The sequence below is a fragment of the Lagopus leucura genome, unplaced genomic scaffold (genome assembly GCF_019238085.1).
Source record: "Lagopus leucura isolate 7727_CA_CO unplaced genomic scaffold, USGS_WTPT01 Super-Scaffold_100001, whole genome shotgun sequence".
Taxonomy (NCBI): Eukaryota; Metazoa; Chordata; class Aves; order Galliformes; family Phasianidae; genus Lagopus; species Lagopus leucura.
The window spans coordinates 72,443,849-72,469,282 of NW_024962262.1; the positions used below are offsets into that span (position 1 = coordinate 72,443,849).

The 25,434-nt window shown below is 38.5% G+C and overlaps 1 protein-coding gene across 1 annotated transcript in view; it reads right to left on the reverse strand.

The window, feature by feature from the left end:
* Window positions 1–328: 328 nt before the first annotated feature.
* DYRK1A (dual specificity tyrosine phosphorylation regulated kinase 1A) overlaps window positions 329–25,434 on the reverse strand; it is an 84,514-nt gene continuing 59,408 nt past the window's right edge. The window contains exons 3-12 of the mRNA XM_042867050.1: window positions 24,944–25,143; window positions 12,733–12,825; window positions 11,619–11,807; window positions 11,295–11,442; window positions 7,707–7,993; window positions 6,343–6,489; window positions 5,807–5,947; window positions 5,226–5,532; window positions 4,378–4,502; window positions 329–3,683 (exon numbers count right to left, since the gene is read on the reverse strand). Coding sequence (XP_042722984.1) covers window positions 3,060–3,683; window positions 4,378–4,502; window positions 5,226–5,532; window positions 5,807–5,947; window positions 6,343–6,489; window positions 7,707–7,993; window positions 11,295–11,442; window positions 11,619–11,807; window positions 12,733–12,825; window positions 24,944–25,143 — 2,261 coding nt within the window. The 3' untranslated portion in view covers window positions 329–3,059. The remainder of the gene's footprint in view (window positions 3,684–4,377; window positions 4,503–5,225; window positions 5,533–5,806; window positions 5,948–6,342; window positions 6,490–7,706; window positions 7,994–11,294; window positions 11,443–11,618; window positions 11,808–12,732; window positions 12,826–24,943; window positions 25,144–25,434) is intronic.

A 25,434-nucleotide genomic window follows, 5' to 3' on the forward strand; every position in this document is an offset into this window, starting at 1 on the left:
AATACAGTCAAACAGAATCAAGCAGAGCTGTGTTCATACATCATTGATTTGTATACCTTGCTGTTTCAATTAAAAACTCAAAATTATCCATTATGCCTCCAACTTTTACTTTCATATTTTTAAGTCTGTTTCAATGTATCTGATATTTACATATTATAGTATAATCATACCTACCATACCATGGCTTGGAGTAGGTTAATTGCATAGGAAGATTTACTATGTTTACATTTTTTTTCTTAAATTACTCTTTTTTTTTTTTTTTTTTTTTTTTTTTTTTGTTTTTTTTTTTTTTTTTTTTTTTTTTTTTCAAAAAGCACAGTAAAGAGTCTGAGGACAAATTATTCAACTGTTTATCATACATAAGACTGCATGACTATAATACAAAGGGCTTGTCTTTTTCATTTAACGTTACAATATACACAGCAAGTCCGGACTAGATCTTACAATCTGAACACAGGTATTTAACCTTTTCCATGCTGTTTATGTTTACAATGCACAGAAGTCCTGTAACCAAACTGTGTAGTAAAGCACACAAAACTGGACTGTAACATAACACAGTATGCAGAAGCACTGGATTTTGTGGTTTCTTCTTTATGTAGGTGTTGTTGGTTTTTTTTTAACTGCTTCGTTTTTTTGGCGCTTGCTAAGGTGTGGCAACCCGTGCACACAAAAATACCCAGATTTCATATTACCCTTATATTCCTAGACAGCAGTAAGTACTGGATTCCTTTTTATATTGCTGAACTCAGCATCCTGTTTTTAAGGTGACAGCCTTCCAATTCCTGTAAACTTCTCTGAATCACTGAGTTTAAGAAGGAAAGAAAGAAATCAGGAAAAAAACAACCCACTTTCATCCACAGGGTTGACATGTCAATAGAAAAGAAATATGGATCACTTGTTAAAAAAGTCATGATTTACAAAAAGAAAAAAAAAAGGTAATCCCAAGTATTCATTCTCATGAACATGGTATTCAGCTGCTCTGCTGCCACTGTAAGTAGAAAAAAGTCCACCTTTCAAGTCTGAAAAAAAAAATGACTTAGCCACGTGGAATTGACCAGTATGAACTCTAGAATTTCTGCTGAATTGACTTTTAAAAGGGCTTGCTGGCAGAGGTAGATCACTGCTTCTGTAATATTCAGTGGGCAAACAGTGTTAATCTGGGATGGGCAATCACTGAATCACTCTTATTCTTTCAGATGTTTTTCACCGAGCTTTTACTTCTAACATAAATAAATCTCTGACCGGGCCCATAAATTTTGCAACTGCCAAGCTGACTGTGTTATATTAAGGCAGCATTACCCAAAAATTAGGCACCTGTTAAATACAGCCTGCTAACCTCAGGTCTCATGTGAGTGTTTTGCTTTACTCAGACTATTGTTTTGGACCTGTTCATGCAATCAAGGTCTTGCCTTCAAGTTTACAATTATGTTAATAAGGAATACAAGAATCAAACTGCTGGCTTCATAGCTTCTGGATCTAGTGTCCCTTTTACCTTCAGAAGCCTGAACACATTTATAACGTAACAGATGTTATAGTCTTGAAGTAGATGTCGCTCTATTATGTTCAGTACACAGATTGCTGTAAATGTATTGGCTATGAATTCAACAACAGTTCCAGTTTTGTTTAAGCAATAGTACAGCCATAATTCTCAACTGACATTTAAAAATGGTCTAGTTACACCTTGTGTCAAAGTGCAGAACTGCTACATTATTGGTTACAGACATCTATGTGCTATAAAAACAGCTTTGGTACAATAAATTATCAAAAAAGAAAATAAATTTTTGTAAAATTCACAGCATAATTGTGAGGCAAAAAAGCAGTCACATAAAATTCTGCATTTTTAAAAATGTTCAGGATGAACAGAAGACGTCTTTGTGCAGAAGTAATGGTGGAGAAACCACGTGCCAAGAAAAAGCAAAAGAAAAAAGTAAAAAGCGGGAAGGGACACAGTTGTAGCTATTTCCATCAAACGCAAACCACTACTCCTGTGACCTTCAACCAATAAGGAAGTCAACTTTATGACACACGCAAAGTGACCTTGCAATACCTTACAATAAGTGGGTCACAAAAGTCTATTTTAAAAGAAAGGCCTCTTGAATTACCCATTCTCTGTGTTTTCAGCATTAAGGACCGTCTGCAAAAGCATGTCCAAAAGTGATTGCATCTGAAATGGTAGGCTCTTCTAACTTAAGAGTCCAAATCCATAAGGCCAAAGGTTATCCCAAAGACCACCACTTAGACCTCCCCACGACTGGCCAGGACCGACCCGTTGATTGCTTCTCAGTGCACCTTAGTTATGAAACCAGTCATATTTCAACACTAACTCACTGTGGTCTCCAAAATATGAGACACACACAATCCCATTACAATTGCTGCTTTGATCCTCAGTAGATTCAGATAAGGAGAGTTCTGATCACCGCCACTGATCATGCTTAATGTGCCTTACAAACTCCATTACAACCGTCCCTTTTTACAACTGAAGAGTATATATTTGTGTAATCTGAAGGTCCCTCTTTCTTACAGTACTGCATTTCTGTGCCCGTGTTTGTTTGGGGAACTAAAAAAAAAATATATATTACTCACTCCTCTCCCACCCAAAAATTTCAAAGGGCCTTTTTGCAAATCATGTGCAATGCCATTAAAAATAAACTAGTTTGCAACTACAGCTAACATCTGAACAATAATTCCTGTTGAATGAGACTGAAAAAAAAAAAAAAAAAGAAAAAAACCTCTTTCTCTCCTCCCTCCCACCCCCCCAAGAAGAAAGCAAACTATGACTAGGTTGTGGCAAGTTAAGATGGGGGAAGCAAAAGGTGAACACTACTATGCTATCTGTTAAGGTGGGTCCGGACATGGCTCTTAAAAAAAACGAAACAAACCAAAAAAAAACTTCATTGTCCCTTTGCAATCTTTTCAAGTCTAAAAAAATAGTCAGCTTTGCCCTCCTGTAGCGGTTCAGTGAGTTTATCTCCTTCTGATTCAAGCAGCTTTGCACTTTGTTTTTGGAAAAACACCACTTCTATAAAAACACACAAGAAACAAACTTAGTTTCAGTTTAGTCACGAGCTAGCCACAGGACTTTGCTGAACACAAACTCCTGTCATGGGAGACTCTTCTCTATCAATCCCTTGCCTCATTGCAAGGTGTCCTTCAGTCATGTAATGAGCAGGACCTGTATTAGCAGAAAACTGGTACGTTGGATGTCCAGCTATGCCAGTTTCTTGGCGCGGATTAGAGTAGACTGTTAAATTCATGTCCATAGCTCCGTTTTGTCCAAAGTCCAAGGTGTTAGCAGCCACAGGGCGGTTCTGATAGGCCTGATTGCCTTGGTTACCAGTAGAGGAGGAAGATGTAGAGGAAGAAGTAGTTGAGGAAGACAGGGATGTCATGGAGTGGTGACTGTGGCCCACCTCCATAGAATCCTGGGTGGAGGAGCTGTTTGTTGGAGAATTGTAGACCCTTGGCCTGGTCCGGCTACCCAAGGCTTGCTGTCCATGATGATGGTGGTGGTGGTGGTGGTGATGGTGGTGGTGAGAGCTATTTCCGTGATGATGATGTAATGCATTCTGTTGTTGAGGGGTTACATGGAAGGTGGTTTCTTGAACTGGATGGTTTTCAACAGTGACCTGTGTAGGAGCTTCAGTGGCTGTCCAACCAATTGGAGGAGGAAACTGTTGTCGAACCTATGTTAACAGAAAAAAACAAATAGTAAAATGATGAATCACTTCTAATACACATTTCTAAATATAACTTAAGAAAGCTACATTTGCATTCTGAACTTTTTTTTCATACAAGCAACAGAAGTACGTCCAACACATACATGACCTTACTGCCAAACTAAAGTAAGCCAGATCTAGAAACACATCAATTTGTTGAATGAATTAAACTGCCTACTTGGGAGAAAAAGAAACTTTCAGCTGCAACAAAGTATGTATGATCTTTTCTGGTTTCCACTGGCTACTCCAGGAACTGCAGCAGAACTTCTGATCCACACTTGGTGCATATCTTGTCCTCCTCTACTCAGACCTTGGCATCAGCAGAGCTGTTTCTTTCTACGCTTACTCATTCCTTTCTCCCAGCTGCTGCTGTACAGTCTTTTTTCCCCTTTCTTGAATCTGCTATCACAGCAGTGCAACCACAGTGTCACTTGTTGGCTTAGTTCTAGCCAGTAGCAGGTCCCTTTTTGAGCCAGAAGGAGCCTGCTCTTATCTAACTTGGGTCAGCACCTGAATTTTTCTCAGAGGACACCTCTGCCTCCCTCCTCCACTAATGACATGACTCCTTGCCATGTAAACCTAATAAAATTAGTTTCAGGGATTTAATTCTCTCAGAAAAAAATATATTTATCAAATAGACAAAAGCTATACTTCAGCATACCTGCGGGCTGTGTGTTTCACAGTCCATAGCTTGAACAGCAGCAGTGAAGTGTCCACCACTATGTCGATGCTGGTGTGTGGGGTCTGACCGTGCCCTTCCACTGTTGCTTGTTCCAGAAGATCCACCTATAAAAATCATAGCAACACAAGAGAGAAAATTTACAGTAAGCTGTAAACAATGACAGCATAAAGATTTAAATTGATTCAAAATAAAAAATACAGGACGTATGATAATCACTCACAGTTGTGTAAATCTACTTAATTTTTTTTTTTATTAAAGCAGTTTCCTGTTCTAGATAATAAATAAATGCTTTTGATGACTATGACTGACATAAATTTTTCTGAATTACAACAGTGATACAACATTTCTCTGAGAAAGTCTCACAGAATCACAGAATGGCCAGGGTTGGAAGGGACCTCAAGGATCATGAAGCTCCAAAGCCCCTCCCACAGGCAGGGCCACCAACCTCCACATTTAATACTAGACCAGGCTGCCCAGGGCCCCATCCAACCTGGCCTTGAACACCCCCAGAGATGGGGCATCCACAACCTCTCTGGGCAGCCTGTGCCAGCACCTCACCACTCTCTCTGTAAAGAACTTCCCCCTGACATCGAAACTCAATCTTCCCTCCCTCAACTTAAAACTATTTCCTCTTGTCCTGCTGTTATCTACCCTTGTAAAGAGTTGACTCCCCTTCTGTTTATAGACTCCCTTTAGGTATACTGAAAGGCTGCAATGAGGTTACCCCGCAGTCTTCTTTGCTCCAGGCTGAACAAGCCCATATAAAAATCTTCTTTGACATCACTCAGAAATACAATTCTCTTTTCCATTAATGAGAAAAACCTCACCTGAGCTTGAAGATGTACTAGAGGTGGTTCCTGAAGACTGTGACTGCTCCATGGCAGGACTCGTAGACACACTGTTGCTTGTGTTGGTACCTTCGTCTGCTGTTTTCTTAAAGAAACTATGCTGTAGGGCATAATAAGGTTGAATTCGTGTCTTAGGGTCATAATCAAGCATCCTTAAGATGAGGTCTTTGAACTTCAAGTAGTCAGCTACAGTGTGACCCGATTCCCCAGCACGACGTCCACCTGGTCCTCCTGTTTCAACTCCTAGTATATTGTGAAGTTTACGAGTTGCAGGTGGTTTGTATTCCTGTTGGAAAACCAAGTCACATATATTAAGCTGCTTCCATTCATAGTTTAATTTTGTCATACAATAAGTCAGTCAAATCAAAGTAAGAAACTATTCAGTACTATGTAAATTGTCACTTAATCACCCTGTCTTATGACACAGAACAATGATAATAAACAATAAAGCTATGTTTTTGGTAAGATAATGTAAAACGAAGTAACATATCACCATTTCTTTTTTATTATTATTTTTATTTAGGGACATTCCGTATTTTCATCCTGATTATGTAACTTACCCTTTTTCCATCTTTGGTCTTCTTCAAGTTCCAAGTGCCATCTGGCAACTTCTCAAAGAACTTTCTTGCTTTTGGTGCTTGGTCAAGGATATGGGCAGGCGGTATCCCCAAAACTTCCACTATTTTATTCATTTGATCCACCTGTTCCACACAAAAAATATTCATGAATAATATGAGACACACAGCTGAGCAATGCAGTAAGAGTCCAATACTCTACATAATCACATGGAAAGCAAATGTTAACTACCCATAGACATTAAGTTGTGAATTAATTGCAAGTTTAAGAAAAATCCAACATTAACTAACCAAATTAGCTAATAAGGAACAGGGAAGGGGAGAGTACCCAGAAACAGAACATTATTACCAGGTGAGTTAGAGTTCTAACAAAAGGCATTGCTGTCATTCATGTTTTCTGATTTTATAATTATTAGTATTTCCTACTTTATGTATGAAAATAAAACAGATTAATACCACAGTGAGAATGAACAACAACAACAACAAAATCAAATCACGTGTACTGTATAACAGCTGCATACCTCATTTGCCCCACTGAAAAGAGGCTCTCCAGTGTGCATCTCAACTAAAATACACCCAAGGGACCACATATCAATTGCAAGATCATAAGGCATTCCCAGTAGCACCTCTGGTGATCGATAGAAACGACTCTGGATATATTGGTATATCTGAAATAAAACCATTTAAAATAATACACAGCATTCAAAGAGTGCTATTATGATTCTGTATTACAAAATGGAATTACCATAGATCACACTTTCACAGTAGGGAAAGCAAAGACAAGGTTTCAGTGATACTAAAGCTACACTGTAAATTTACAAAAATATTAAAATGTTAATTCTTAAGAAAATACTAACTCTTGCTTACAAAAAAAAAGTGCAGATTCACTCATGATGACATTTTACGCTTTACCGTTGACGAGGGTAATCTCATGCAACTACAGTTAATTATGCAACAAAATTTTGGTCTGGTAACATCAAGAAAAAAACTATTCTATGAGCCACATGAGAATTACATAGCATTTCTGACAAAACCTATGGTTTAAAAGAAAAATAAATAAATAAATAAATAAAAAGTCACAGTTTTGATGTGATGAAATTAGACAAAATTACCAGGTGATTCCACATGAAAAAAAAAGCTACTTCCCTACATCCTCTACTATCCTGCTCATTTCACAAGACAGAAAATTCTATACAGGAAAGATTTTTAACAGCTCAGTATCAAAGAACAACAGGACACAAATACAATTTTTTTTTTTAATATGATTAATATTATAGGTTTATCCAAATCTAAAGAAAGCAATGTGCCCCTTTGCCCTAGAAAAGCTCTGCATGTGTCTTTACTCATATTTATACCACCATTATGGAATAAGAAGATAATAAAAAAGCATACTTAAGAGCAGAAAGCACTGCAGACTTCTACAATCAAGTGCTGATGCATTATGCATTATAAAAATATAACCAAGGAGAAAAAAAAAAAAGATGGAGTGTTTATCTACTATGGCATTACAATGGCTATCTAAAGCTCTTCTCAGAGAGTGATCAGACCCTGGAATGGCTGCCCAGGGAGGTGGTGGAGTCGCCATCCCTGGCAGTGTTCAAGAGGTGTCTGGATGAGGAGCTACGAGATGTGGTTTAGTGCTTGTGGTAGCAGGGATAATGGGAGGGTGGTTGGAATAGATGATCTTGCAGGTCATTTCCAACCTTGTGATTCTATGATTCTATAATTCTCCTAAGGCCTGACAACGTCCAACACCCTATTCAATAATTAATTACTACTTAAGTCATCATTACTAAAATTTAAATTAGCTATCAAGTATTATGACTTACAAATATTACGTTTATTGCGTGTACCCAACAATAGCGCAATTAGAATTTTTACGTACCCTCTGCCCAAGTTGACAAGAACTGCCAAAATCAACAATCTTGATGGCGCTTCGTTTGGGGTTACAGAGCAGGATATTCTCAGGTTTTAGGTCACAGTGAATGATACTAAGTTCAGGAGTCGCCAGGAAAAGCAGTGCAGTGCACATTTGCTGCGCAAATTTTCTTGTCAGATTCAATGAGACACCTCTGAAGTTGGTGTTCCGCAACAAATCATACAGATTGTAGGACAGCATTTCGAAGACTAAGCATAGGTGGTTTCGGAACATGAAGTGGCGCTTCAAATGCACTTTAAAAAAAAGAAAAAAATTGTTAAATTTGTTTCCTGATATACAGTTATTTAATTACATGTTGGAAATAATATGCTTCTGCTATGCCTAGGTTTGGTTGGTTTTCATTCACACTACTCAAGTGCCCACAGGTATAACTGAGTACAGCTATATTAACAAAAAACGATTTTATAAAACAGGAGATTAAAAACAAAAAAACAAAAAAACAAAAAAAACACAAAAAACCAACAGAATAATTTAAAGCATACCGTAAGATTACTGCAATTTGTAACTCATGACTTCAACACATTAATTTTATTAGCATAATTAATCAAAATCACAAAGGCATTAAACTCAACCAGGCATAATCTCCAATTATGAAAGCAACAAACCCAATCTGAATCTAATCAATTTGTTTCATGAAATACACAAAAAAATCATTTGTTTAGAGGGAAGTGGAGTTTACCAGGTTTTTAAGCATTCAGGTTGGTTGCCATAAGAACATTGAAATATGAAAAAAATATTTGAGCACTTGGATAAGTAGCAATACAGTCTTCTCTTTGTCACAGTAAAATCTTGAACCAATGTTAGTACAATCAGAATTCAGACTTGCAGTTAAGGTCATTACTTGGTGTCCTAAAGAATTTTATTTTATTATTTTATGTCAGTTTTTCACTTGTCTATTATGACTTACTTGTAACAATACCATCTGCTTCTATCCCACAGAATCACAGAATTAATGGGGTTGTAAGGGACTTCAAGAGATCATTGCATCTAATCCCCTGCGAAAGGAGGTACCCTATAATAGGTCACACAAGGTAGGCATCCAGACGGGTCCTGAATATCTCCTTAGAAGGACACTCCACAACCCCTCTGGGCAGCCTGTTTCAATGCTCTTATCATCCATACCATAAAGAAGTTACTCTGCATGTTAGTACAGAAGTTCCTGTGTTCAAGTTTTAGGCCACAGGGTTTTGTCCTTTCACTACACATTGCCAAGAAGTGCCTGGTCTCATCCATTAGCCTCTCACCTCCCTTTAGGTATTTATGAACATTAATCAGATCCCAGTGCTAATTCTTGCAATACTGCGTTACCTAGATCTTTTGTACTTTCTCACCCCTAATATATTTCCAGTAACCTCGTACCTTAAAGGCAACAGCATTTGTTCAGGTTCTTGTGGCCTTCTTTCACCTAATTCCAACCCTCACCTACCCAATCTAAGCTTGCTGGACCTGCCAAATTGGCAAGAAATACCACCTGCTCCAACTAATATGTAATTGCCAGCATGTTATTTGGCCATCTGTACTACATGCAACTGCTATACGACTCAAATAGCCAGGACAACTGCCAGACTTTTCCTGCAATGGAGACATTACATTTGAATGTTTCTCCTCTACTCTGGCACCACAGAACTTAAATACCTCAAAGCATTCCTATACTTGCGTTAGATTTGAAGGAAACAAGCTATTAGAAGAGATGTCAGCAGTTTCACCTTGTGTCATTAAAAACTGGGCTAAAAATGTACATCTGCAGTCCTGTTTTCTAATTTCATCACGTTCCTTCTAAAATCTACATTTTACACCACCTCGTACATTATAGTATTTGCAAGTGCTTTCGGCCTCACTCAACGACTGTGTCAAGCAGCTGGGAGTCTATGCAAGGGTGAACAATCTCTATGTCCTACAGACATCTTTCTATCAAAAAAATATGTTGAATGCTTCAGTAAGTCTTGTTGAAAAAAACAGGTTTGAAACTTTTTGTTCCTGTATTTACAAACATTGTACAGCGAAGCACCAAGAGATCTCAGTTTTCACAACACATGTAATACATGGTATGCATTCAAAGCATGATCTATTTGGTGTCAGTTATTTAACTTTTATTAACGCTGTCATGTTTATTAAATACCATGGTAAAGAAAAAAGGGAACCACTCAAATATACCTTAACAGATTCAGAAACCAAATTGATCCAAGCCTAAAACTACTGAAATCAGTTGTGCTTGCCTAAGCAAAAGCTGTATGTTCAAAACTATTGGAACTTTTTTTTTTTTCCCTTTTCTAACTTATTTTTCTTTCTTTAAATATGTGAAGTTTTGGTCAATCTCATGTGGTATTAGAGACATTCTAAAAAATTAAAATTTCAAGAGCTCATTTAGTGGTGGCTACATTGTTTTTATTTGCTCTTGTTAATCTGAAACTGGTCCTTGCTTTCTTGCTCTTGAAGCATCTCTTCAAGGTAGGAGGGTATGAAGTATAGATTTTCTTTGGTATAAGCATGTTCCTAATAAATTTGAAATACCTTGAAAACATTTAAAATACATAAATATATTTATATAATGTATTTGCATAATGCATTATGAAGATAATAGTCTATAAATTACCAAAATGTTACTGAATAGTCATCAGGTAATAATTTAATATGCGTGTACTAACATTATTTCAAAAATTTCTTTCTGAACTACAGAAATAAATATTAGCAATATTAGTACAGCCATTGGTATTTCAGCATCTACAAAGATAAAGGATATTTAAAAACAGTTTCATCGTCTTTAATTATTCTTTCTCACAGTTCTCCATTTCGCATTACAATATGCTTTCTTTCCATCATATTTTTGCCAAATACTTCACTCCAGAGGACAGGATTTAATAAACTTTTTACTTGAACTGACTTCATTTCATTCTTACTAAGAAGTTCAAGTAGCATGTTAATAACAACCTCAGGGAACAGCACGCCAATCTACAGTAACAGTCAGAAGTATAAGCCTCGGAAATACTTTCTGAGATCTCAATGGGCAAGTCTAAACGTTTAAAAATTTTATCTCTACTTTGTTAAACAAGATTTTAAGCTTTTCAACATGCAAAAATAAAGAAATAATTATCAAGGTAGACATAAAACTACTGTATAGCACTGTTTTGTGTTAAACACACATCCTTTTATCCACGAAGTTTCCCAGATAACTTGAAACATACTAAAAGTAGTAGGAAACATGCAAAGTACTACAGCTTCTGTAAAAAAGCTAGTCCGTGGGAACTTGTTTTAGTGTCCATATCCTTAAAAAGTTCTACAGAAGGTCTGAATGTTACAGAATAAATAGCAAGTTGGTTATCCCAAAGCATTTCACGTATTTTTCTTCTGAATGCGGACCTACTGCAAAATGACATCTTGGTTATACAAAGTGAATGCCACTATTAAAAGTTGTATTATTTTTTTTTTCATTTTGTTAGCATCAAAAACATTAGTTGCAGCATTGTGCGCTAAATGGCAAGATATAAAATATTCACAGTTTGATTAAATAAATATTAAGAAAAACTATTTGAATACCTATATAGTACTTCATCTCAGTGTCATGTTTGTTCATAAGCTCAAGCAGTCGCACTTCAATCTGGGCTTGGTTTAAGAAAGCTTTCTTGTTTTTTATTATTTTGATAGCCACCCATTCCTGTTCCACTCGATCATAAGCTTTTACAACCTGAAAGACAAAAGCCGAAAAAATAAGAGTAACTTCTCAACCCGAGTATTCAACATTCAACCAAAAATATAATTGAGAGCTGAATTTCAAAATGGACAGGTATACTACATTAAATGATATGTTTATAATCTTTCACATGAATTAGAGGTTGTACAGCTGATAGATGTATTTATTACCTGTCCAAAGGATCCTTTGCCTATTAAAGAGTCAATTTCATAACGATCCATCCACTTCTCCCCATTTTTTACAATATAGTCATAGTTGTCATCATCATAGCCATCATTGTAAACTTTTCGCTCCTTTTTGTGACTGGAATCATCTCCTTGGCCCTGTTGATGCCGCCGTTTTTTTTTTGCATAGTAAACCTGAAGTAAGTAACGAAAAGTATATTGCTTAAGAGAGCACCTTTTAGAGCATCTATTCATGGAAATAGCTTTCATTGTAATCACCATGTACCTTACCCTGTGATTTTTGAAATATGACTTGGTATGCTGAAAGAAAAATACAATTCTCTAGATACATTCATAAAGGTTTCAAGATGAGCTAAAAAAAGTTTGTGCCACTCTTTACTTTTTTATGAAACATCAGAAAAATTTAGAGTTTCTTTATAAAGCAATAGAAAGTCATATCCAGGATAAAAAAAAATCTTATTGGCTGGATTGCAATGAGGACCATGACATCAAAGACTTAAAATGAGACCTGCAGAGAGGAACCATCATTTTTCTCATCTCTTCACAAGTCTTAAATGTTCAATGAATAATCAGAAGGAAAATTAAATAACAATATTTTCTTGAGATGAATTTCTAACTTTTTTCTAAGAATTTAACATCTTTTAGGCATGTTTTCAGAACTTGCAAGGAATCAGGCTTAGAAACGAAAGTATCCCAATACTTAATTAGCTTTGAAAATACACAGTTATTTAGAGCCAACTCTATTTCAAAAATTTTCAGCCATTTTCAAATAAACCTTCACTGGCAGAGAAAGAAATTAAAAAGCAATGTTACTCAAGGGGGAAAAAAGACTGGATTCTCTCTTTTTACTCTACTCCACATATGGGAACAAATTATTCTCTTGGGACACGATACAACAGGGCATTAATATACTTCTGTTCTTTGCAGGCACTTCAGATTTAATAAAAAGATTTACAGACAAAGAACTTTACTCTGCAAGACAAATCCAAAATAATGCCAATAGAGAACATGGTATGATTCACAGAAAATACTCTTAATAACTTATTTCGAACAAAAACTTCCTATCAACACACATTACAAAGATAGCTGGACCCATTACCTCATTAATATGCTTGTATGTTTTAATCAAATCTACTGAGAGTTTCCTCAAAGGAGCAGTAGCTGGATCACGGAAAGTTTGGGGCATCCGCCTCTGTAATGTGACAATATTAGATATATTAGAAAAAACAGGACTTCAATTATATAGAATTCCTCCACCAAACCAAGATTTTCCTCACAAAAGTGAGCTACTTCAATGTGACATATTCTTGATGACACACGCACAAAAACAAATACAGAAATCAAAGAAAATAACATTTAGTCCAGTTACTTTTTAATTTCCTGATCAATGAATCAATCAATAAATATCCAAACACATATCCCTTCTCAGTATACCTAACTGGCTTAATCCCTACAATCTTTCCTTTAGTTAAAAATACAGCTTATTTGATTACACAGATTCAAGCTGATGTTACTGCTCTACCTTCATGGCTGATATATGAACTTTATTTGATGTTTAGCTGCATTAAAATCACAAATGGAAGTTAGTAACTGTTGAAGAACTGCGACAATTTGCCACATTGAAACTACATTACATTCCAAATCAAGAAACTCAGGCCCACTGTGCTTTGCAATAACAAGTTTTAAAAAAATATATAAACCCAAAGAAATCTCAAGTGTGCCCATGAAAACCATACCGACTTTTGAAGTTTAAAAACATCCCAGAAAAGACGAGTACACTGCTCAGTTGTGTTTCCTAACACTGATTACTTCTCAAACATCAACATGTTCAACAGCAGGGTATTTTTTGGTATTAGTGTCGTAAAGCCGTAAGACTTCTGTGTGACACACTTATTCGTGCGCCTCTTTTTTCCTTGCAGACATGCCCCATACAGATTCTGGATCTACCACTCAACTGCCATTGCTCCTCAGGATTTGTTTGAACAAAGTTCCTGAAAAGATTCAAGTGTGAAGCTAGAGGTGATCAGTGCCACCAGATAAAACGGAAAAAAACTTAAGCCACAAACCATGTCATTTGGCTAAAGCTGACTAACTGTTCAGCATATACTTACCTAACAGCGCAAATGGACCACAAGGCAAACTATCAACTTCTCTGTCTCGCACAGTGTGTTGGATGGGGAGCTGGGAGACTGAGGAGTTTTAGCCAGTGCAACTGGTCCCAAAGCTTGTCTTCCCCCATTCCCTCTCTTCTCATTGACAACAAACCCCACAGCAAGTTCAACCATGCAGGGAAAAGCTTGTTTAATGTGTTAAAGTTCCTTTCACTTCCTTAATGCTAAGAGAGCCACCACACCTCAGCTGTACAATTCTCATCTCACATCATCTCATCTCACCCCAACAAATACACTCAGGCTCATAACCCTCTTCACTTCCACTTGCTTAATCTCATCTGCTGCCTCCCATTATAGCTGAACTCATAGTCACCCCCCTGCAGAGCTATGCAAAGAGCACAAGCCATCAACAAAAATAATGAAACTGGTTAATATGTAACTATTGCTGAGCTAATAAAGGAACTGGAAAAGCATAATCACTTCTCTTTCTTTCACAGTATTACTTAATTCTTAGGACTGTGGCTGTACAAATAGCTCTTCCTCCTCCACCCCCCTACGATGACCAAACAAAATTATGTTTATATTTTTAATTTAATCAATTTAATTAACCTCAGAAAGTTCTTACCAACAGAAGCATTAAAGAGAGTTTGGGTATCTGAAATCTTTGGATATCTGAAACTGGATCTGAACCCAGGCACCCAAAACAACCACACTGGAAAGGTTAGCTCATGCTCTCCTGTAGACAGGCAGCCACGGAAATAACTCATGAGAACAAAAGAGAACAAAAGAGACAGAGAGCAAGAGACTGAGAGAGTTTGTGAATGAGCTGAAGAGAGAGTACAAAAAAAGCCAAGAAGCTGTCAGTAACCACCTTGCATCTGCATAAGGCCAAGACTCCCAACTGCTGCACTCTGTGGAGCTTGAACTGCAATTCAAAGCTCTGGTGCACACCTCTCAGAATATTCCACATAACATTTCTACACACATGTGAGACTGCTGACTTTAAGCCTTTCAGATTAGAGACTGTTTCTCAGAGACAGTATAATAAACTTAAAACTTCCTCCAGGGAATTTTAACCCAAATCATGCTCTAGATGTTTACACTAATCATTCACTTTTGGATATGCCCTCTACCACCAATTTCCTTTCAGCAGGCTTATTAAATTAATTCCACCTTAATTCTTTTTTACTACAAGCACATGACCATTTCGTAAATATCAGGAAGGCGTTACAAAATTTTCTGAACAAATAATTTGATGTTTCCACAATATTTTTGTTTCTTCCTCTCATATGCCTAACAAATTTTAATCGTTACACAGATCACACCTAAAAATGATCATTTTTGGTACTTATGCTGCAATGCTAGAAACCTAAGCAGCATCCAGTCCTAATCACAACCAACACTGTTAGAGGCTTTTCACATGCAAGAGTCCCCTTTAATTTCTGAATTTGATTTAAAGAGATGATTGGAACATGGAAATACGGGTAGATTTGCCAGTAAAAGAATCTGGCACACAAATATTTGCAGAGACTTCTATCTGACCTAGGCTGATACGACCAGCCCCTGTAACTGCAGGTTATGTTTTGAGGAGATGGCTTATGTACAGAAGAACTCAATAGTTCAGGTTAACTATTCAGACATTAGATTGCTCCGATTTGGAAAAGGAATTTGTAGGATAAGTGTTCATGTTTATTTTCTAATTTAGAAATCAAATTTCTTTTCTTCAGAAAGTTTGGAGTGGGAGAGGAGAGAGATTTGACCTTTTTTCCCTTCCTCGCTATATTGAAAAACATATAACATTCCCTTCTTCTAAGATTCTTCTTCAGTCTTGTGCTCCCTTCCTTTCTGATAATGAAGACTATGAAACAAAGTGGTCTTTACCCAATTTACATAGCAATATTTTTAGTTTTTTTTTTATCATTAGGGTAATACCAATTTCCCCCTTGGCTTTGAAGAACTTTCAATAACAATAAAACAACCACCCAATTTTGCAAACACCAGTCTCTATCTGGTGGCCAGACAGCAACATTGCAACCTCAGATCATCCCAAAGATTAAATCAAAAGGTATTTCAAGATTAAGAGACAAGAAACTATTTTCATTACAATTTGTGTGTCAGTACAGGCCCATCACATTTTGACTGGTCTACACTGATGCCTTCATAGCATCAGCACAGCTACCTGGGATGATAGCGTGATGAAAATTAAATTGCAAGTAAGGAACTGAAATTTCATTTTCTTTTGATTAACTCTTGAGAAGCAACTTGTAAGTAGTATAAACAAGGAAGAATCAAATTAACACACACCAAAAAAATAGGTAGCCAAGAATCCAATTGTGTATATTTACCACATTTAAGACAAATCATGCTTCAAAGAAACTGTGACTGTTAACTCAGATATATTATTTTAAAGTGGATAGTGTTTGAGGCTTGCTTATGAATGAAAGAACAGATCGCCAGCACTCTCGATATAAAATTTCCCTCTCTTTGGGCATAGGCTTTATTATCCAAAAACAGATGGCACTGTTTCCTTTAGAATGCATGTTATTTTGACGAAGAGAAATTATGAGCAGGTACCTATATTCTGTTAATTGAATGCTTTGATGCAGATACTGAAACAAAAAAAAATTGATCTGCTTCTATCCACATTCAAGAGAGGGAAAAAAAGAGAGGGACTGCTGTTACCTATCAAAAAAGATTCATTTTACGAACAAAAGAAATAATGAAGATTTTATATTGTAAAGATTACAATAGGAATTCTTGTTAAAAGTTATGGCCTACATATTAAAGAATTGAACAGACTGTTCTAACCACCTGTAACACTAGCTATTTAAAACTCTTCTTCCATCACAATAATATAAGATAGGAAGTCAATGCTAATCTCCTGTGGCAGGCAGCCACATAAAAGATGTTGCCTCCAGAATCATAGAATTGCTCAGGTTGGAAAAGACCTTACAGATCATAGAGTCCAACCACGACCTAACCATACTACCCTAACAGCCCTCCGCTAAATCATGTCCCTGAGCACCACATCCAAATGGCTTTTAAACACATTCAGGAATGGTGACTCAACCAGCCCTTGGGGAGCCTATTCCAGTGCTTTACTACACTTTCTGTAAAGAAGTTTTTCCTGACACCCAACCTAAACCTCCCCTAGAGCAACTTGAGGCCATTTCCCCTCGTCCTGCCACCTGTCACCAGTGAGAAGAGACCAACCCTGCTCTCACTACAATCACCTTTCAGATAGTGGAAGAGAGCAATAAAGTCTCCCCTCAGCCCCCTCTTCTCCAGACTAAACAGCCCCAGTTCCTTCAGACTCTCCTCTGGGACATATTCTCCAAGCCCTTCACAAGCCTTGTTGCTCTTCTTCAGACCTGCTTCAGCATCTCAGTGTCCTTTCTGTACTGACAATCCCAAAACTGAACACAGTACTTGAGGTGAAGCCTCACCAGTGCTGAGTACAAGGGTGGGATCATTTCCCTAGTCCTGCTCAGAGAGTGAACAAAAATTGATATAATCGCAAGCCATAGTAACACTTCTCCCTGTAGTATAGAGCAAACTTCAGAATATCAGCAAAATGACTTAAGAAAAAAAAAAAAAACACACACATGCTACAGAACCAGAGATACCGTGACTGTAAACAGAGCTAGAATTATCCACAGATAGGGACACAATTTTTCAGTCACTGACTCATATCTGTGGGTACTGCCACCCTTTTCTGGCTTCCTTCCCTAGATTTTCACTCAGGTTACTGTGTAAAAGTAATAGTAAGCAGCAGATATAAGTTAAGCTATAAGTTAAATTAATTTTAAAAAGCAGCAGGCAAACAAGCATCTCTTTCAATACTTTATCCTGCCTGATTCAGCCCAATCATTTTTGAAAGAATAAAGCAGAGGGTGCTGAAAGAATAAAAGTAACTGAAAGAGAAAGAAACACACCAAAGTTCTTGTTGCCAAAGCATAAACATATTCTTCCAAAAATATCTGAGACAGAAGGAAAGCAAGGGAAATAAAATCCATGCTCACAATCACTACGTCTCCAAAGTCTGGTCATCATTAATTAGGTTAATGATTGGGTAGCTCAAATAATTAAGAATTTGCTACTACCTGCTACAACACATTAATTTCCTAATTATATCACTGTAATCAATAAAATCTCTGCTCAACAATCTGGTCAGCAAAACCTAGAAACGTGCAGGTGATAAGTGATCTTAGATATATACAGAGAGTAAGATGTTCAGCCATCAGCCTGACCTTTAAATTCCAGGTGCTTCGTGAAAACTCAACTGTTAGAATCTGTTACCAAATTCTGCCTAGGAATCTCACCTCAACTTCTTTATCAAGTGAATCAATTTTGTAATCTTTTTTATTTCACGGAAAAAAAGTTTTGAGCAGTCAGAATATCCATAAAGATAAATGTTAGCACAGCACAAAAGAAATGTTTGTTTGAAGACATGAAAACTTCTAAGCTCTTATCTTATATTGACATCAGGCTACACTGAACTCTCGAGATAAAGTCAGTTGAGACAGAACAGAGAAATATTACTGCTTGTTTCTGTTCAAGGAGAAAGGTCTCAGAGATCTCAGCTTTCCTATTCGCTCCAGGCCACATCCTCTCCTTGATTTCCCAAAGTGGGCTCTGGCACTTGTCAGAGAGGTAAGACCACACAACCCCATCCTGCAGGCAGGCACAACACTCAGTGAATCACTGAGAGTAAACCCCTACCATTCAGCAGTTTTGGGGAAACGAGAGCCTTAAGCCTGACTACTGGGGAAGGGAAGGGGGAGGAGGGAGAGGGAGGGAGGTTAGGGAATGTAAGAGGGGGGACAGAACTGTAAGTTCCTAACTGTAATTTAAAACCTTGTAAATAAATGGAAAACAAAAGCAGCCTGGTTCGGAAGTATCTTCCTGTCATTTGCTCCTTGCCAATGATGAGATGAGTAAGTTTTGGCCACCATAACCATTAGGCAATAGGTGCAAGAAAAGATAACGTAAACATCTTAGGGGTAACATAACTTAGAAAAAAAATTATATAATTTTAATATAAATCGCCATCACAGTTTCCTAACCTCTAAATTGCATGACTGTGTATGATTCATAAAATACCAGAATACGGTCTGCAAGCTATTACAAATCAAAACACAGGCAGGACAGAGGAGGAACAAAAACAACAAATTAACATGCAAGGCTTTACTTCCTTACAAGATAATACTCCTCAAAAAAAAAAAAAAGTCAGTCCTCAGAAAAGAAACAGACTAAAAAAAAAAAAAATTGGAAAAAAAAATCAACATAAGGGAGAACATTTTTGCTATTCATCAAAATGACATTGTTTACACAAAGTGCTGCTGTTCTAAACGCTAGAAGTTAAGAGCTAGTTTAAGCAACTGACAAGCAGTATCCTCATGCACCTAGCAGCAGCCTGACGTTTATTTCATGGAACCATAAAATCGTTAAGGTTGGAAAAGACCTCTAAGATCACCTAGTCCAACAGTTGACCCATGCCCACCACACCCGCTGCCCATGTCCCTCTGAGCTACATCCACACGGCTCTTGAACACCTCCAGGGATGGTGGAGGTGTTTCACCACCTCCCTGGTCACCCACCACATCCTTATCTCCAGATTGGAGGGATGTGGATTTGATGGGTGGACCACCCGATGGATAAGAAACTGGTTGAAACACCCACCGCAGACAGAGGGTGGTCATCAATGGCTCTACATCCAGGTGGAGGCCGGTAACGAGCAGCATTCCCCAGGGGTCTGTCTTGGGACCGGTGCTCTTCAACATCTTTATCAATGACATCGATGACAGAATTGAGTGCACCCTCAGCAAGTTTGCTGACGACATCAAGCTGAGTGGTGCAGTTGACACGGTGGAAGAAAGGGATGCCATTCAAAGGGACCTCAATAGGCTTGAAAGGTGGGCCTGGATGAACCAAATGAGGTTCAACACAGCAAAGTGCAGAGTTTTACACCTGGGCTGGAGGAATCCCAGGCATCCATACAGACTGGAAGGAACGGTCCTTGAGAGCATCCCTGCAAAGGACCTAGGGGTCCTGATGGATGAAAAGCTTAACATGAGCCAGCAGTGTGCTCTTGCAGCTCAAAAAGCAAATGGTATCCTGGGCTGCATCAAAAGAGGGGTGGCTAACAGGGACAGGGAGGTGACTGTTCCCCTCTACTCCACTCTTGTGAGGCCCCATTTGGAGTACTGTGTCACAGTACTCCACAGAAGGACAGAACTGTCGGAGAGGGCCCAGAGGAGGGCCACAAAGATGATTGTAGGGCTGGAGCAGCTCCTGTATGAAGACAGGCTGAGGGAGCTGGGCTTGTTCAGCCTGAAGAAAAGAAGGCTGCAGGGTGACCTCGTTGCAGCCTTTCAGTATACCTAAAGGGAGTCTATAAACAGAAGGGGAATCAACTCTTTACAAGGGTAGCTAATAGCAGGACAAAGGGAAATAGTTTTAAGTTGAGGAAGGGAAGATTTAGATTGGATGTCAGGGGGAAGTTCTTTACAGAGAGAGTGGTGAGGTGCTGGCACAGGCTGCCCAGAGAGATTGTGGATGCCCCATCCCTGGAGGTGTTCAAGGCCAGGTTGGATGGGGCCCTGGGCAGCCTGGTCTAATATTAAATGTGGAGGTTGGTGGCCCTGCCTGTGGGAGGGGCTTTGGAGCTTCATGATCCTTGAGGTCCCTTCCAACCCTGGCCATTCTGTGATTCTGTGCTACTGCCTCACCACTACTTCTGAGAAGCAATTTTTCCTAATATCCAACTTCCCCCTGGTAAATGTAAGACCATTCCCTCTTATCCTATTGTTACCTGGAAGAACTGCCACATCCCATCTCGCTACAACCTCCACTCAGGTGGTTGTAGAGATTGATGAGCCTCCTCTTTTCCAGACTGATCAACACCAGTTCCCTCAGCTGCTGTGCACCCCAGTGACAGCACTCCCAACACCAGGCAGGATAAAGGGGAGAGCTGGTGACATTTTTGCCTCTCTCTCTCTCCCTTGAGGAAGCAGAATTTGAGCCTTTGTTTACAATAAACAAGATATCCTGCCCTGTTTGGCTAAATTAAAGCGTTGGGGTCCTCTTGACTTTTTTCTTCCTTCTTATCCCTTTCAAATACTGCCTCAGTGAGGTCAGACACTTTTTTTTAAACACAAAATATTAGACGACAGAAAACATTAGCTTTTCTGGTACTTTTACAGCAACACAACATTAAAGTCTTTTCCTTCTTAATGTGAGGGAAACACATTATAGACTTCAAGAGGCAGCGGAGTGCTCAGCTTGGACAGCAGCCACCAGCTCGGAGTGTTGGATGTGGAAGCAACCAGAATGATGTGTCTCGGCAGCCCTCATCCCACACACATCCAGGGGAGGTGTGAGGCCTCCCATGCTCCCGCTCTGCCCACTGCAGCTACCAAAATCCCAGTGGGTGCCCAGCAGGAGGCAGCCGCGATGAATTTGAGCAGAGCCCTTTGTCCCCAGAGGGAGCAGAACACCTCTCTTCCCTCTGCATCTCTTTTACCCCGGATGGAAGAGGGGGCTTCTCACTCCCTGTGCACCCCAATAAGTGGAAATACACAAGAAAACAGTGTCTGTTCAGGCTTTGCCGAAGCAGGGAGATCCAATTAGACTCAATGCTTCAGTTTAATGACATCTCACCACTTTGGAACTGCACTGGAAGTTGATCCAAGCGTCGTCACTTTACAGGGCTGTGTGTGTGAACAGCTTTAGTTTGGCTCCAGCTCTAGCTGGGTAGAAAATAAGCCATGTTTCACTGTGCCTAGAGAGAATGTCATTTATTATCTACTTATTATCTTTTTTAATATCTCCTTGCTCTATAAAATGTCACGATCACAAAAACCGAGACTTCATCACCCTAGGTTTTATTTCCAATCCAGTCATTTTTGTCTGGACAGGAGCAACACACTCTAGGTAGAAAGTTCAGTAATTGTAGCAGTCAACTACCCACCCTTTTTAACACTTGTATTCTCGATTTCTTCAATTAAAGATTCACTGTGATGCCCTGTAAATCATTTCACACACTTTTAATTAGTAAGAATGGAGTTTATTCGAAGCATGGAATATTTAGAAGATCTGAGGGAAGGCATTCCTTGCAAACCACTGTTCTCAGCATGAGCAGTTCCCGGCCATGCAGTGCCCCGCTCCGGCCAGCAGATGGTGGCTGGAGCTCGGAAAAGAATTTTGCCCGGCCCCCAGCACGGCCAGCAGCAGCATCGGGTCTGGGAGACCCCTGCTTTCCTTACCACACGGCTGAGGCACCGGGGTAGTCTGGACACACTCTTGGAAGCAAAAGAGCTGGCAGCTCGCTGTCCATCACTGTCAGACAAGTGTAACCAAATGAGCTGCAATGGGTGAAACTGGTAGCATCAAAACAGACCCAAGTGTCTGGTGTGCTCATGACCTCTATTGCATTAGGAAGTTCTGGGAAAGGGAAGCTGAAACCTAACTTCTTTTCTGTCCAAGTGGATGTAGGACACTATATTAAAAAGTTGTAGTCTTTACCAATTACACTTCCTGCATCTGCCAAAGGTCTGCTTTTCCTTCTTCTGCCTTCATTTATGGAGATTAGATTCACCTATTTAGCCCTCTAGGACAGAGATTCAGCCCCTTCCTTAGTTAACTCAGAATAATTTTTCTTCGTGCAAGTCAAATTCTTAAAAATCCAAAATAATCAAAATCTTTAAATCTTAACTTGCTGCCCAAGCTAAAAACCGTGATCTCCTTGAGCAGATGTACTTCAAAACATAGGTGTATGCTAACTTTGCTACTAAAGAGTTCACCATCACTGAAAGGTTATTTTGATGTTACAGGCTTTAGTAACAGGCACACACTTAACAAAAAGAACTAAGGGCTGAGAGTGGGATTCCAAAAGAGAAACAGAACCACCACAGGAAGATGGTTCAGACAGTGACCTCTGCGAGAGGTTTTCCAAACCAACACATACAGGGCAGAACTGCTTTTATCAAAGACAGAGAGAAACAAGTTGCAGCACATTCAAACCAATCAATAAAAAGTGGTTCCTGTAGAACCATAAAGAGAGAATCTGCAAGATTCTCATGCAGACATGAAAACCTAGATAGTACGCAGATTTCATCCTGTACAAAAGGCAAGCAGATAGTGGTGTCCACAGCAAGGGAGAAATGTAACACTGCACGAAATCTTCACCAATGGAAGGTCATGGTTTGTATAGAAAGATATAAAAGTCAGGTTTTAATAATGATGAACTAGAACTGACAGCTAGACATCTACAAAAGCGCTACCAGAAAGAAGGAATGAAATTTTTGCTCACACAGAGACAAGGTGCAGAGCAGATAATCTGAGTCACTAGCATAAAGATGTTAGCTGAATTTGGTTTCACAGATGTGTTTAAGCAGAGATACCATGCAAAGGCAAAAAGACAGTGAGACTTCCCAGTAGGCCAACAGAGAACCTTCATACCAACCTGGAAGCTGATAATCCGAACTCATTATGTGAAATTTTGATGGGAGAAGTACAAAAACTCAAAAGAGGAAAGAATCATAAAAAACAAGAAGGCAGAAGATTTCAAAAAAGTGGCCCATAGTTTAAGTCTACAGAACTAAATGCAGCCAGAGGATAAACAAGTAATGATTCAGGGCTGCTTAAGGAAAGAACTATGAAGACTTTAGCTATGTAGTTACAGTAAAATATTAAATCTCAAGCTACAGTGCAGAAGAAAAAAAAAAAAAAAAAAAAAAAAAGGGGAACATAACTGGAAAAAAAACACTAATTCTAAAATGATATTAATGTTACAAAGACAGGTTTATTGTTCATATCAGGAAGTAGCCAGCTGATCATTTCTTCATAGGGTTAACCTCTCAGAACCAACCAAAACTATTTCCCTTCATTCATATACTCCTCTTGGTAGACTATGTTCTTTGGTCAACAGCTCTCTTGCCTACTCTGAAAGCTATTCTTCAGATTTCTATTATTCACCTACCATTTAAAAACCACTACCACCATAAACAGCAAGAGATGGTGATATATCCTAAAGTTCCTTCAGATTGCTTTTTTGAATAAACAACAACTAAGCACTAACATGTACTAAAGCTCATAGATGTGATGCCAGATTAGAATGCTTAGGTAAGTACCCTGGAAAGGTTTAAGGAACACGAAAAAATTTTCTTAATTGGCAGATTGGTTCACTAACTTCATTGTGGAGGTTTTGGCCTTTAGCCTAAAAAAAGTCTCATAAAATATTTTTGCAGATTTCTTAAGATAATGCTATTTTATATGGCCAGATCTACTCTTCCTATTGGATGGCTTACATGAAAATAAAAACATTCCTTGCCAGTTCCGTTCACTTCACCACTCTTCACAGAGCCCTCATCAATACAAATCTCCAAATCTTAGTATCAAATATCCTGGCACTTTGAATATTCTCATTTTCTCTAATCTTTTTCTGCATAAACTCCTTCTGACAAAGCAATACCAACAGAACATCTGTTGGTGGTACTGTACATTTTCTACCGAAGACGGGTATGAACAGACCTAAACCTGGTGGCAGCAAAAGACCTCAATCTCCACCTTCTTTAAATGAAACACAGTCTCATTAGACTGCATCAAATTTTGAAGCTATGATTTATAGACTTCTGGATTTTAACGCTTTGAGACACATTTGTGTTGAAGTCGTGACAACTGGGCAGCACCTCTTTGAAAAAAGAAACAGACATCTTTTACACAGGAAGATAGAACCAGAGACACTGACCATAACAGCTCAAAAGTGTCACAGACATTACCCCTAACTCTGCTCACTTTAACTGATAGCAGTAGAATCCCAGTGATAAGTAGTTTGCCTTTCCTAATATGTTTTTTGTACAAACCTGTACATTCCAACTGTATTAGCTAGCGACTCTGCATCAAAACACTCATCATTAAAACAATCACATTCTAACATCAAACAGCATTGAGGGAAAAAAAAGAAAAAAAAACTATTAGACTCTCTCCAACTCGACCTGAATGATCTTGTACTCCCCTCTCATCTCAAAAATGTTATAAGTAGAATAATCACAATAAATATGCACCAGATATCTGGAAACAACTTCCAGAAACATATTTGTCCATTCATCCTTGGCCTTGATCCTATAATTCATACATCTGTAAAGTACTTAGAGAAAGAACGTCTACATCTAAAGTAAGTTTCTTGTTGTCACTTACCTGGTTTGTTAGAGGTTGCTGAATCCGGTCAGTGTATGATGAGGCAGAAACCTGTTGGTCATTTATGTTCTGCTGCCGACGATCACTGTACTGCTGATGCGAATGGGACATCTGTCCAGCCATCTGAAGGCCAGCAGCATGGAATGAAAACGATGGTGCAAGCCGAACAGATGAAGGTTTGCATGCTGAAGTCTCTCCTCCTAGAAAGGTAATGGGAGTTTTTAATGTAAAGTTAATGGCTTTAAAATATTTACCTGAGTTAGTCTCCACCTCCAAGCCTACAGAGCATACAACAAACTAATAGTTTCACCATTTTAATATGTGTAAGTTTTCGTACAGAATCAACCCAGAAATCATTCTCATATTAAGATTATCTAGCTGAATTACCTCTTTCCATTTCAGTTGTGACAAGTTATTCATTAATCATTTATTCATATTTATCCTTAACATCCCATTTCTAATATCTTCATCTGTATGTACTAACTCAACTG